General features: G+C 33.6%; 3 protein-coding genes across 5 annotated transcripts in view; 1 reads left to right on the forward strand and 2 right to left on the reverse strand.

Annotated features, from left to right (window-relative positions):
* The window catches only part of LOC127836919 (uncharacterized), a 74,736-nt gene that overhangs the window by 9,040 nt on the left and 50,246 nt on the right, over nucleotides 1–15,450 (forward strand). The gene's annotated exons all lie outside the window — the stretch shown is intronic.
* LOC127836917 (sacsin-like) overlaps nucleotides 777–15,450 on the reverse strand; it is a 92,556-nt gene continuing 77,882 nt past the window's right edge. The window contains exons 2-4 of one of the 2 annotated variants that reach the window (XM_052363559.1): nucleotides 8,608–15,194; nucleotides 7,401–7,517; nucleotides 777–7,078 (exon numbers count right to left, since the gene is read on the reverse strand). In XM_052363559.1, the coding sequence (XP_052219519.1) occupies nucleotides 6,911–7,078; nucleotides 7,401–7,517; nucleotides 8,608–15,194 (6,872 nt within the window). In that variant the 3' untranslated portion in view covers nucleotides 777–6,910. The remainder of the gene's footprint in view (nucleotides 7,079–7,400; nucleotides 7,518–8,607; nucleotides 15,195–15,450) is intronic. The other variant, XM_052363560.1, reaches the window with a different exon arrangement.
* The window catches only part of LOC127836918 (sacsin-like), a 31,433-nt gene continuing 31,136 nt past the window's right edge, over nucleotides 15,154–15,450 (reverse strand). Inside the window, exon 10 of the mRNA XM_052363562.1 lies at nucleotides 15,154–15,346. Within this exon, the coding sequence (XP_052219522.1) occupies nucleotides 15,299–15,346 (48 nt within the window). The 3' untranslated portion in view covers nucleotides 15,154–15,298. The remainder of the gene's footprint in view (nucleotides 15,347–15,450) is intronic.

Genomic DNA, 15,450 nt, shown 5'->3' on the forward strand with positions numbered 1-15,450 from the left:
TTTTTTTTAATATGCACTGGTATTCCTATCAGATAATCTTTACCACATCAAACAAACATGAACCTATACAATATAAAGATACTTACAGAAAAATATGAACCAAGGATCATTAACTAGAAATAGATTAATAGGAATACATGATCAAGATAAATATTTATTATCAAGTCATGTGGCATTGGCTACATAGTAAAATGTGATCTTAGGCAATTAATAAACTCTTAAAGGACACTACTCTTATAAACAAAAGAAAATACGACACGCTAAACCATGTTTGTTTGTAGGAAATCCTATTCGATTACCATAAAAAATATCAAATACAATTATTAGAATAATATTGATTATAAAAGATTGTGTTAAGCATTTCGTTATGTTCATTCATTCTCTGAACAAGTATATCGACATTAATTAAACTGATTATATTAGATTATTTAAAAGAAGACAATCTACAATCATCATCATGTATTAACTCAATTAAATTCAAGTTGGCGTGGTCGAATATAATAATAATAATCATAATAATCATATACCCTACGCCTTTTGGTGGTTTTAGTGGAGGCATTGCACACGTACATATATTTTTTTATAATGTACTAAAAAGGTTATACCTTAAACATCCAAGTTACAATAATTTGTCATTACTAGCATTCTACCAGTACACACAGTTTCATATACCCATTCGTAAGATTTATAGTTTGCATTTTTCCAATATTTTATGTTAAGATTTAGTAATTTTGTAGTCGTTTAACCAGTATCGCCTTTCTCTATCGAACAAACAATTTTCATCTTTTATGTATCAGTCTTTATTAGCTACATATAAAAGAACATTTATCAACATAATTATTATAACATTAATACATAACCGCTCTTTTAGGAGCCGTGTATTTCTGATTAATGCCTTGAAAACAGTGATCAGAAAGATTATTTGTTACGTCTTATATTGCATATTGACATTCACAATAATTGTTAGATATATTTTAGTGTTGCATTTATATATGGCTGGAAACGATGCCATTATATAAACATTCAATGTCTTATTTGATAGCAAATGGTATCATCTTACAGCCAATTAAGATGTATTTATTCCTATGATGGTAATGCACTAAAACATGCGTAGGCAAGTACTGTGCACGTATAACAAGTCGTATATTTCCGAGACAAATGAGCGGTAATAAAATAACAGTGAACAAATCGTGAACATATAACTTTTACATTAGTACAAACAAACGTGGGAAGAAAACGAAATAAGTGAATATATAAACTGCAGTATTGACTGGTAACATTGTCTTCATACCTAATGATCTTCAACGAATTTAAAAGGCTCATACTCGACAGGAAGTGTATGGACACATATGTTGTAGTGTATGTACACAGAAACAAATATGACACTTATTTATAGCTTTTGTATCGTAGACAATCTTGTTAAAATATATCTTCGTTGTAAAATTTTAATTTACGAAGTAAATTTGTACAAAATCCAACGAAACAAAATAAGAAAGAGGGCTCTGCGAGCCATAAGCCACTCGCCTAAGTGTATGGTGTTAGTAATCTGCATATTTTATTGATATGGTAGTAATGTGGAAACAAGTAACCAAGTTTCTAATTCGGTTTAAATAAGATAAAGGTTCTGTCAAAGTTTAACCAACATTTTCCAATAAATTTAACTTACAGAATAAACCAGTGTATTTTCATACCTTTGACATATTGACCTAGTTTTTACCCCACGTACCCCCGTTTTGAACTCGACCAAGATATCATTGGGACAAATCTTCTGACCAGGGTCTATTAAGATTGGGAGTAAATGTGATATATATAAAATTTTACTTATTTCTTCAGATTGAGCCCACTGGACCATGTTTCGGTAGAAATATATTTTTGACAACTTTTCTGAACAAACGTTAAGAAGACAACGTAAACATTTGAAAGCTGGCGTGTTTACAAGCTTTGTCTTCAATTTGACTTAGGGAACGGATGTCTGCCACTAACTGAATCGGCTTCGGACTTTACCTAGATATTAATTTGACAGATGTTGTGGCCAAGAGTCATAATGAGTGAGCACGAGATATAATCTTTTAAGTGTTTACAAATGGCGATCACATAAGGCTACAATGAGAACATTATGATGAAATGAGCTAAGAACAGCCTTGAATGTATAGACAATGTTGCTTTTCATAATAGGATGCACAATTGTATTTTTACAAGGCAAATTATTATACAGAAATCAACAGAAATATTTAAAATTTAATAATATATAACATCTGCGTTCTTTGTCATTTATAAAAATGTGTTATATTAACACACTATATAAATGGGTGATATTCCCATATTTTATACTTGGTGTTAGTTATACAAAATATATTATACTACAAAGTATTTCAACAGAAACACACGTTTAAATATATACATATATCTATAATATTCCCAATACATAAACCGGTCCACCTTTGTTATTATCATACATATGCAAGCATAACATTGAATGTGTTTTTTAAAAATATATTATAATGAAAAACACGGGAAAATATAAATTAATTAACGGCATTGTACAACGATAACATACATTTGAAACCATAAATCAAACAAACCTAAATCTAACATATTGGTAATAGAAAACATATCTTTTGAAATAAATAATTTCAATGATATCTCTTTCTAAAAAATATTTTTCTTTAATCGTTCTAAAATAATTGTTTTTATAAACCTGAAAATTGATTGTCAGCTTATCATATTCATCATGCAATATGAAAGCATGTAAAGAAGCTACGAAAATATTATCATAACAAGTGTGTATTAACCACACGTTTTCTGTTATTGGTGCATGTACACACGTTTTATAATCAAACCATATATCCATATGTCTTCGTACATTTCGATTTGTTTCAGTATAGAATATTGTTTGATTCAAGTAAACATGTATTCACATGAACTGTGTGGAAATAAAAAGTCTAACATATCCATGCAGTTATTCTTAATATAAAACAATGTCTATCATACTTTATTTATCTTTAACATTTCTATGCGATTTCTGTTGTTATTTTTTTGCAAATGGAAACAAGAAATGTGTTTGTCAGAAACACTATGTCCCCTTCTGCGCCGCTTTGATTTAGTTTTTTTTTTACTTTTGACCTTGAAGGATGACCTTCACCTTTTACCACTCAAAATGGGCAGCTCCATGAGATACACATGCATGCCAAATATATAGTTGCTATCTTCAATATAGCAAAAGTTATGGCAAAATGTTTAAGTTGGCGCAAAGAGACCAACAGACCAACAGACAGGGCAAAAACAATATGTCCCCCACTATAGTGGTGGGGGACATAAAAAGAGAATACATTACAAGCCAAAATTTGTATAACAAGTTGCATGATCATATGTTTTGCTTTATTTTGCAGTGATGGACATTTGTCACGCAGAAAATGCATACCCCGTTAGCTGTTAATAAGTAAAACAAGTTTTATCGAAGTACCTCTAATACTTTAATGATAATCGCATGATCTAGATGTGCCGGCGGACTGAGGGCAGCACTCTTTAATCCCCTCTGTGTTAAAACCTGAATGGGACTAAAACTTTAAAATAAGCTTTACAAAAAACTAAACATATTTTGTTATTCGAGAGATTAGCGTAACCAAGAAAGAAATATGAAAAGGACGCGCAAATTTCGCGAAATTATGCCACTCTTTTAAGAAAGTGACCTTCCATACCAAGTCATTTATTCAGAATTTTGTAATATTCACACTAAATAGGCAGAAGCCTAAACGTTCGTAAACACAAAACATGGTCATTCGTACGTTTGCGTTAATATACATGTCTCCCAGTATTTTATGTACATGTATTCATAACATTTTCCAAACGTTTAGCTTTATAACAAACTCATACAATCAACAAATCAAATCTAACAAAGTGTACCATCTTTGTCGGAGGCAAAAATAGTCATATAGGTCAACTAAATGTAATCCGTTTGCGTATACAATGCAACGAACGTTTATTTAGACATAATTATGCATTATAATATAACAGCATATAAACAATTCTAAAATAATAAACATTAAGTAATCTTTTTTCAAAGTCATATAAACGTCTAAAAGGCGAAGTAAACGATGATGCAAAACATCAAATAAACCTCAACCTTTACAAAATCTGCGTATTTTACAAAGTTTATTTGAATATTAAGACTATTTGATTCCATCAAAGAATGTCGTCATTATTTCTGCAAATGATAACACCAACCTCTAATATTAACATCAGGTAAATTTGTAGTTTTTGAAAACAGTATGTATTAGTTTACGGATACAAATATTGACAATATTGTGCCTGCTATATGTGAAGTCCAAACACGATGTCGACAAATTCAAATTGTAAATGCACATATTTTCCACAGATTATGCTTTTATTTTATAACGTTTAAATTTATATCGAATAAAAACATATGCAATTATAGTTGGAACAGCTAAAACATAATTCCATAATTACTCCGAATTAACATGCAAACGTATACAAAATACAAAATGTAATAAACCATCATAAAACGAATACATTTCAATTTGTTGTATGATTCATACAGAAAACTAACGACCTTCAAACACAAACAGGCTATATACATTATAGTTAGAAGTTTCACGTACACTAGTCATTCTGAAAACTAATTCATAACTTTTATAATACTTTTATACTTAAACAATTTTAAACGGAGTATGAATGCGAAACAATAATATTATAGTTATGTTAATAAACGTATGACACACCACTCTCTATAATACAATATAAGATAAACCCTTACTGACTCTTGCACACATGCACAATTATAAAGCATATGCCAATAAGTTGGAAACACATCAAGGAAAAAGATCAGTTCAAAAACTGTATTGTTCGTGAACATATATTGTACAAGACAACAAGAAGTAATTCAACAAAATACGCTGAATGCAAAATATTTAAATTCCGTGTTTCAGTGCTTAACGGTTACAACGTCTTTTCTAGTTTTGAAACTGCATATAGATCATCAAAGTATTTACTACAAACTACTTTATATGATTGTTCAATCCCTAATATAAACCACTTGTTTACTGCATATAGATCCTCAAAGTATTTACAACAAACTACTTTAACGATTCTTCAATAGCTAATATAAACCACTTGTTTACTGCAGATAGATCCTCAAGTATGTACAACAAACTACTTTATATGACTGTTCAATTGTTAAATCACTAATATAAACCACTTGTTAACTGCAGATAGATCCTCAAGTATGTACAACAAACTACTTTATATGACTGTTAAATCACTAATATAAACCACTTGTTTACTGCATATAGATCCTCAAAGTGTTTACAACAAACTAATTTATATGATTGTTTAATCACTAACATAAACCACTTGTTTACTGCATATAGATCCTCAAAGTATTTACAACAAACTAGTTTATATGATTGCTAAATCACTAATATAAACCACTTTTTTACTGCATATAGATCCTCAAAGTATTTACAACAAACTACATTATATGATTGTACAATCACTAATATAAAATACTTTTTTACTGCATATAGATCCTCAAAGAATTTGCAACAAACTAGTTTATATGATTGTTCAATCACTAATATAAACCACGTGTTTACTGCATATAGATCCCCAAAGTATTTACAACAAACAAGTTTATATGATTGTTAAATCACTAATATAAACCACTTTTTTACTGCATATTGATCCTAAAAGTATTTACAACAAACTACTTTATATGATTGTTCAATCACTATACACACTTTTTGTACAATTCTGTATACACACATTTACAGCAGGAAACATGTAGGTATATATATTTGATTTATTTACACATATATCACGTTACTCAAGTTATTTAAACTTATACAACAAAATCTGACAAATTTTCACATTTCAAATCCGACAAAATACCGTCAGTCAGTTGTGTAACTGACACATTTCGTCAGAATTACTGTACAACATCATTTTATGTCTATGTACTATTGTATTAATTATTATTTTACATTTTTTGAAAAATTCTTTAAACGATTATTTTATGTATGGAAACAGATAAAATAGAAAATGACAACATTTATGATTATTTTAACAATAAAAACTCCATAGAATGTATAATACAAGTGTATGCTATATTTACAATTAAACTAAGTGGTTGTGTTCTTCTCATAAACTAGTTATTACACACACATACACAATTTCAGGAAATGTCAACGACATTTATATTTACATTTTAGTGCGTTTTTGATAGCACTACTGATTAGCTAATTTGTGAAAAAAAAACAAGTCAAAGTATCATGATTTTAAAACTCATTTTGTGCACTCTGACAGAAGAACCTTAGATAAGTACATAAAAAAATATAACAAATACATTTAATGAAAATATGCATGCAAACATGTTGACATAATAACTGAAGAAGCACATTGTTTTCACATTTGTATAAATATATATCGTATAAGCATAATAAGAAGTAAAATCAAAATTACAATAACATGGTGTTTTGGAGAAATGCACAACCATAATAACATTTTGTAAAACTTCAGCTTGTGATTACGGATACGATGACGAACAAGTTCTATTATGAATCGTATAAATTTTTAACCAAGTAGATTTTACAGTGACCATGCGTTAACTAGGTTTCCTTTGACAAATCTTCAGATGAACAAATTTAAATGGATCATACCTACGACGATAACTGCCGATGAAATGCACAACAATTTTACAACAATCCTGAACTATACTTAAATAATTACATAATTCCTTTTCAATGCTTACATTGAAACAGGAAACTTATTTACAAAATGTACAAACATCAAAATACTGTTCCTTGGCAATTATTTTCCATTACGTTAATATATGCCGGCATGTTATTTGCATACACAATCATACCGCAAAATTTCAATCATGCAATTATCTTATTTATTTCTCAACCAGACCTATGATCGTCTTTGTAGTGGTTACAGCATACTCCGCGTCCTCCTTACTGAATACCTCGGATGGGATCTGACAACTGTTTACACTATCCGGATAACGGAGTCTGAAATTTGCTGGTCCTTGAATACAGAGCCGGTCCTCAAATTCAATTGCCTAAAGCGATGAAATGAAGTTATTTGCACTGTTGCTAGCTTGATGTGAAAATGTTAATTGTTTCATGTTTGTAATTTCACAATATCGATTAGTTGGAAGTGCATATTATTTAACAACTCATTGCGACATTTATAGGAATGTTTGTTCTACATAAGAAGATCACGAAAAGGTACGGTTTTCTAAGTTGGACATGTTTACTATATATTAAATGCATCTTTTAGTGTATTATTAGCCAATCGGATCAGGTCAGTTTTGTAGGAGGTAAGATATATATTTATTATATTATTATTGTGGATTATATTTAAATAATAAATACCATTACCTTTTGAACAATTTTATCGTCCAATCCTTCTGCAATTCTTACAAGACTATGCTCCCGCATACGGCATTTGTTGGCGTCGTTCAGAAACCATGCAGCTTTTAGAGCCTTTTCACAAGCCTGTATATTACAAGACCGTTAACGGTAAATGTTAGTATTATTATGATAAAATGTAACTTTATTATGAACGGAGATCGGGTAAATACTTTGATACGTTTAATAAGTTGATAATCTACTTAATATGAAGTGTAATCCAGTAGCGTGTTCGGGTGTTGTTAAGATTTCACCTAGTCATGTGTCCACATTCCTACTTTGTCGCGAAATCTCCAACTAAATCAACATACCCAGGTGCAGTTTAAGTATTATTCGAGATCATTTTTTTTGCAAAGGCATGGATATATCTGTCCTGATGTCAGAAGACCTTGTTCAAAGATAGCCAGATCCAAACAAAAATATCACGATATATATTTGTATAAGTTTCATAGCTATTGCAGTAGAACGTTTAAAAGATGCGCATTTCCCCCCCCCCCCCCCAAAAAAAAAAAAAAAATTTTTTTTTTTTGATTTAAAGGCTTAATCGGGGTGCGACTACAATAAACTGCCCAAATACCCAAGGAAACACGTTCACACGGCGATTTATAATTTTTAAAGACTTATCCATCTTGCCGTAAAATATTTTGCATTACGAACAATAAAAACGCGGCGATCGGACAAGGGCAAGTCGTCATTTCTTAACCCCTCTTAAGAAGGACCATAGCAACAAAGATTAAAAAAATAAATAAAACAATACTTATGACACGATAAATGAATTAATGATAACACAAACAGACTAAATTTTTGCTAATCAGTAAGAACTTCCCTCATCTCTTAAAAAAATGTGTTTCAAACAAATTCAAGTGATTTGCATGTATTTTTTTAGAAGAGGACTGTCGTAAACGTGACTATTACCTCGCATCGCTTTTCCGCTGTCATCGAGGGCAAATTACTTGAGAATTTTTGGATCACGGGAAATTAAGTATGTTGAACATCTACTATAAATGTTTTGAGTTGCAAGTGAATTGTTAGAGAAATGAGAAAGTAGTTCCCTCCCCAAACGTATACCACATTAGAACTGACCGACCGACCGACTGACTGATGGACTCCGATAGACCCTCCTCAAACATTGTTTGTTTTGGATAACAATAAAAAACTTATATAAATTGTGAATTACCTGATGGCAATTATAACATATCCAGTTATATGTGTCAGGATGGTTTTCGGCGCAATTCAAGTGAGACTGACCAGTTTGAAAGTCGCGTTTAGCTTGTCTTATCCAGCGTCTATATTCCCCTGGGCTTGAAACGGGAGAATACATATGAGGTCCTCTTCTATTGAACATATTAAACTCTTCTAGATTTTCTTGGTAACCTCTTGTATGCACGTGGCCTGTATTTGTTGCATCTACGCAAACGTTCCAGTACCGTGAACCGCGCATGTCTGGCATTTGCGGCTCCGGTTGTAGATTTAGTTGTTCGCCACGTTCGAGTCTAAGAATGCAGTTCTGAATGAAAAAAAAGACACGCTTTGAATATTCTTCATGGTCTGGATTTCTATCTGGGTGCCATCTCAACAGCATGCGCCGGATTATTCGCCTTCTGTCCTGAATGTTGAAGTTTTCAAAGGCTTCTTGTAGCTCATCCATAATCCTCTGACAGTTTGTATCAAACGGAATCGATGAGATAGGTTCCGAGTCGTATTCAACAACTTCCTGGCTGGTCACTGTAGTTAAGGGTATGAACTTGAACAGTCGAAATATCGGCACAACAATAGTTCCTCCACGGTTATATCCAATATGGACCGAATACCTTAAATGCAACGTTGAAGTATTGTCAGATCGGAATTCTTCCTCTATGTGTGCATATATGAATCGGGCCGAATTGGCACTGTCGTTATTTTCGTCGTTTTCGATTTCTAAAGCAACGTAATTAAACTCGTGTATTCTAAACGGTGTGATCTTTTGGACCATAAACCGGTAAAATCTTTCTTCCACATAGGTGCCAGGAGATGGAAATACAACAAGATTTCTTTTTGAAATATTATCTAATTTTTGTATTCGATTTCTGTCTAGAAATCGGCCTATTATATCGGGTTCCCTATATAAGTCTAAAATTTGTGGCAACAGCAAAAGCGATTCTCTTGACAATTGTTTATGTGTGCACTTTTCTATAAGGGACATTAAACCTGCCCGTAATGCACTATTCATGTTTCCAAAATTTTCCGATATATCTGTTTGATAAAAAAGACTGTAACATACAATTTCCTTTCCCGACTCCGAGTCAACCAATGTTGTTTGTTGTAAGTTACTATCGCTTTCAATTTCAACACCTTCAACCATATGACCTTTGTAACGCAACAAAATTTTCAAACCTGATACCTCTTTAATACCAATATGTAACAGCATATCTTGTAATTCATCATCAACGTTCTGTACCTCATCATGCTGTATTAATCTGCACAGTCCTTCAAAAAACTGATCTGAACATACAAAACGTTGAACATGTTCTGCCTCTGCACTATTTACTTCTATGATATTTTCTGTGGAAATCACTTCTTCAACATCGTCCGTAAGCAAACGTGGTTGCAATGCTTTGGGGAGAAGTTCAAATGGGTCTTTCAAATGATTAAACTGAATGTTTAACTCAGTAAAACCTAGAAAAGTACTTAAGTTGCACCTTTCTTCTAATTCCTCTCTGAACGTGTCGTTATCCGATACCGTTAATTCAGAAGAATTCATAAGAATTCGTTTTTGGTTTGGCAAGTACAGATGCGTAATACTTTCGAAGTGTTTTCGCACCTCTCCAGTTTTGGTAGAAATACTTTCGAAGAAATACTGAATAGCTTTTGAAACTACATCCAATATATTAGCAGGAGGCTCTTCGTTGACGAATTGGTCTTTTATCATTCGCAAAACATTTGCATACTGGAGGCACGTTGGCTCAGGCGATGCACCAAGTTTCTTGAAAAACTCAATATAACGCTCAAATTTGTGAGGTACTTTGTATAGATATGGTCGAAGTTCTACTCTTTCTGGTGCTGAAACAAATACATTTGACGCTTTGACCATGGCTTCTTCCGGTATCAAAATGACAGGAATGCTTTCCAAAAGTCTGGCGTTTATTTGGTGCGTATTACGTTCCAGAAATCTGTATATACGTTCCATGTAAAATACTTTATTTTGGTGTTGGGTTTGTTCCCTCTTAAAATCATCATCAAAAACACTACAAATATTCTGACAATGTTTTATCACAGAATCGACTTGAGGCTCTTGCGTTATCTCTAACAAGTTCATTTGTTTTTCATCTGGATCTCGTTTGGTGAGAGAAGCGCTTGTCCAGCAAATATCCGCAGATTTGCCACTACAAGATCCCTCAAAACAGATGAAAATTTTTTCAGAGCAATACGCTCGAAAAATGTTTTCCATTTCAGACGAAATTGTGTATGGTACCACAAACTTAATACCTTTAATGCTGATAAACACATCATTCTCCAACTTGTCATCAAAATCTCCAAATAGACACGACACAATCACATTAGAAGCGGCGATTAAATCTTCATTCACACCCATGGCACCATTTCGCGCGATTTGCCTAGCATAATCCAGCATCATGGCGCCTGTAGGGCGAATGTTTAACCCGATAATTTCCATAAAATCCTTCCAATTGTCGTCCATGAAATGCGCAGGTAAAAATTGCTCCTCTGACAACATTGTAGCAAATACGGGATGAGACCTGTCATAAAGCTCATGCGCACAATAAAAGTGTCCTTCAATGTCTATGAATGGAAGATTGTTTACCAACTCAATTAATCGCTTTTGCATTTTGGAAAAATGTCTTCCCAATTGAGTCAATAACATATGATCTTTCACATATACGACATGAGCCAACCAAAATTGTCTTGGCATATGAGTCATGTTTGGAAAAATATTTCGAACATACAAATCTAAGTCGTTGTTGTGTGGTAATTCGAGAAATGTGTAAAGATCTTTCAAAAGAATGTTTTCCTTTACAACCACTTTTCCTTGACTATGCGCCCACTCATTTAAGCCTTCTGGTGGCATTTTACTGCTTGACACGACAACATCTTCAACTTCATCGAGACTGACGAACGATCCTTGCTGCATTGTTTCATACAATGGAAGTTCTCGAAGCAGGATTTTTGCCTGTCCTTTCAGTTTCTTTGTGAGGATATTTGTACTTTGATCGAAAACACGCAACAATTTAAAGGCTTCATCACTTGTTATATTGCAAGATAACAATTTAGATTTGTGGTAGTGGACACATAAAAGAAGTTGATCTGGTTTGTATTGCGAGGATATTAAACCTTTCAATTTATCAATTACTTCATTGTCAATTGATGTCTTGTCCTTAAAAACGCTCGAATCCAATGTTCCAATATTGGCTTTTTCTGCAATAGTCCGTATATCGGCATTATAGTAACCCGACAGAAGTGTGTACGCTCGCTCGATCGGTATCAATTCATATATGCAATGATCTTGTATAGTAACCTGTAATGGCAAAAATGCCCATCCTGATATTGTTGCCAAATTCCTTACGAACACATTCACATTCTGTTTTTTTTCTTTTGCCGTAGAGCGTTTGGACTCCTCCAAAATAAATGCCCATAGCAGGCGAACAGTATTAGGTTCCATAGGATTATGATCGCTGGATTTCCATTTTATGTTTTCCCCACTGCAGAGTATCTCTGGATTATAAGACAAAGGCAATAACTCGACAAAGTTGACAAATGTGAAGCGTAAAAATACCGAGTCCTCAAAAAGTTTTTCTCGATATAGTAATGGTACAAGGTCGTAGTGTAAAAACCGCTCGAACGAACCTGGTAATATGGCGCAATATTGGCTACAAAACAAATTGCTTTCTTTGCTGTATTTACGTAAAAAGTTGTCATTGGTTATGCACAGTGGTAGATCATGAATTTCGGCGTCGAAACGATCATCCTGTTGTATATAGCGCAAAATGCTAATTGCAACGTTTATTTTGCCTATTATAGTTTCTTGAAGGTAACAATTAACAGTACTAACTCTGTCCTTAACTATTTGCATTACAGCCCATGGATCTGTTTTCAGAATGTTTTTTTGGCCTGCCTTTCCCATTGTTTCAACAACATTTTGATGGACTGAGGCAACTTTTACATTCATGTCCCACAACATTTTCTTTATTAAAAACTCTTGTTCTTTGGAAGAACATCTTTTCCACAAAGTATCTACAACAGCTCCTTTAATGCATTCCAGATTTGTGGCCAAATGTATCCATTCAATACGAAAACGTTGGTCGCGTATTTCACCCTGTTTTGTTTGCATTTCCGAAACACATGGGAAGAGATGTATTTGATTTTCAATTACAAAACGGTAAAATTCTTCCACAAAAAACTGCCAATAACTGTGTTGTGTGCATTCGTGTCTGGGAAAGTGATTGAAATATATTTGAACGCTTTTCCGTAAGAACCATCCATTGATAAGTAGGTCCATGTTGCAATCAATCCAATATGCTTTCAGAAAATTTAAAGCGCTTATTGTAGCTTCAGTGACAACGGTGGAAAGAAGAAACCTATTCCATTCCATACGATAACCTTCCTCCCAGAGTCCTCGCCTAGCTCTATCAACAGAAAAGTGACCGTTAATATTTAAAGGAAGCCCAGTTAACACTGGAAGAGGAAGAAAACAGTATACTGTTCCATCAGTCACGTCCCAAGTTAGATTGTTGTTTGGTTTAGGGTAGGCTTTCGTTTGTTTTGCAATCTCCTTTTCCTGTTCTATACGTTTCAGAGACCTTTTAAAAAAATCTTTTACGTTTCCTGAACACAATTTTAATGAAACGCCGCCAAGTGGGAGAAGGGAGAGGTCATCATTTCTAAGAAGGTTTTGAATAGATTCTAATCGTGTCCCACTATCAAAGTTTGCTCCAAACTGATGTACAACTAACCATGTAGTGTCAATATTTTTTGTATCATGTATTCGCAGCTTGTAAAGTACATTGAATGGTTTGATAATAAAAATGTTTTCCTTTTTTGAAACATTAGAAATTATTACTTCGTTCACCGCATTAAAAAAATCAGCCTGTCGTTTATTGTCTTCGACATCTATCAATTCAGACTCCACTTTATATTCTTCTGTATACTTTCCATTTTCGTATTTTAATATTTTTATCTTCCTGATATGTTTAAGAAAATGCAAACAGTCTGGCATTACATTGATACAACTTTTCAGAATTCCGTCAACATCCAATGTTGTAAGGCACGAATTACTTATCACGGATTCCTCTTGTCGCAATGGGAGACGAAACATCGTACCACGTGTACCAGGCATAGGCGGGAAACCGATAGTGGTATCTGGAAAATCGTCCTTCAAATCGTCAACATTATATCGAATACCCGGTTGACCGTCTGAAATGTCTGTAATATGTTTGAACAATGGATCAAACATGCACACATGACCATGTTCGCCTAGTCCTGGTCCCTTTGTAAGGAAAGAAGGTGTGTCCGTTATGTGATAAACGGCATTGAATCCAACTCCGAATTTGCCTGTCTTTGAAGGATCGTTAGTTTTACTTCCTATGCCTAAATTCTGAATCCCTTCAAAATCGTTTTCAGAGAAACAGCTATCATTATAGACGCACAACGCAGGTTGAAGACCGTTTCCGTGTTCCAACGATTTCCCAACTCTCTTGTTTTCATAGTACTTTATAAAATGAATTTCACGTGCACATGCGTCATCAGCATTCTGTATTAGTTCCTTCATTATAGTTTCATCACGCGGATACTCCTTTAGTAAATTATTCAAGCGTGTTGTTAGCTTTTCACTTTGCCCAAACGGGATTGCTCGCGTGTATTGCCTTATAAGTTGCAGTTGTTTTGATCTAACTCCAATAGCCCTACCAAGACTAGGAGAAATGTCATCATGCAACAGAAAAAGTCTTGTTTTCGTTGGCATTTCAATATCTTCCAGTGCAAGTTGACTTGTTGGAAGAAAACGACCCTCTCTGTCTGGCGCAATAATGCATTCTTCGTATTGTTTTATATCGTCATATGTTTTCTTCTCACGATTCATGCACTGGACTAAATTTTCTAAAATTTTGACAATTTCTTTGATATTGAGGTGTACGTTTTGTTTATTTTCTTGTGCTTTTATTTCTAAAACACGAATGATATCGCTTACACTGAAGCATTCCCTGACTCCTAGTTTTTCAAAAATTCTCCAGCGTGAGACAGCTACCAACTCTGGTAGCCCATAAAGGTAAGGAGGACATGATCGAAGCGAACACTTTGCAATTTTGTCTATGGAAACCAACGTTTTATCGACTTCAATAATGGGTTTCGAAAGCGTTGAACTAAAGTCAGAAGCAATCATATTCTGGAACGTATCCTTTGGCATATTATTTGTCAGACCATCTAATGCTTTATATATGTTGTCGATTATTTTATGAGTCTCTCCTGTGTATTTGCCATCTTCAAACTCATTTCCAACTGTATGCAATTGTTCCATTACCACTGAAATAGTCAGATGATGACTATCCTTAACACCGAGATTCTTTAGTAGCGTGGAACTGATCCGATCTTTTTCATCTACTATGCTATGTATACATCCAACAGTGGAGTAGCAGTCCTGTCTAAATAAACCTTCAGGTTTACCGAGCACAAGGATTGAGTTCTTTTTGCTTTTGTGTTTTGAACAGTTCACAACAATCTCACAAACTAAATGGTTTACATTCGTGTCGGCTTCCCAAGTGAAACTCCATTCAAAAGGTTTTTGTAAAACGGGTAGAATTCTACAGTGTTGGAGCTTGTCAAACGTTGCTTTAGGAATGTCGGATTCCGCCAAATATTTCAGCAAATGTCCCATACGAATTCTAGTACACTTCAAACATTTTTTTGATAAATCTTCCAAACTTGCGCACCTGTCAAAAATAAGATCAGTTGGTAAACTTTTAAAATTCATTCCGAATTCTACAAGCTTGGTATATATCTTTGGCTCATTTAAATTTTTACATTTACTGATAAA

This window comes from Dreissena polymorpha, chromosome 7 (genome assembly GCF_020536995.1).
Source record: "Dreissena polymorpha isolate Duluth1 chromosome 7, UMN_Dpol_1.0, whole genome shotgun sequence".
NCBI lineage: Eukaryota > Metazoa > Mollusca > Bivalvia > Myida > Dreissenidae > Dreissena > Dreissena polymorpha.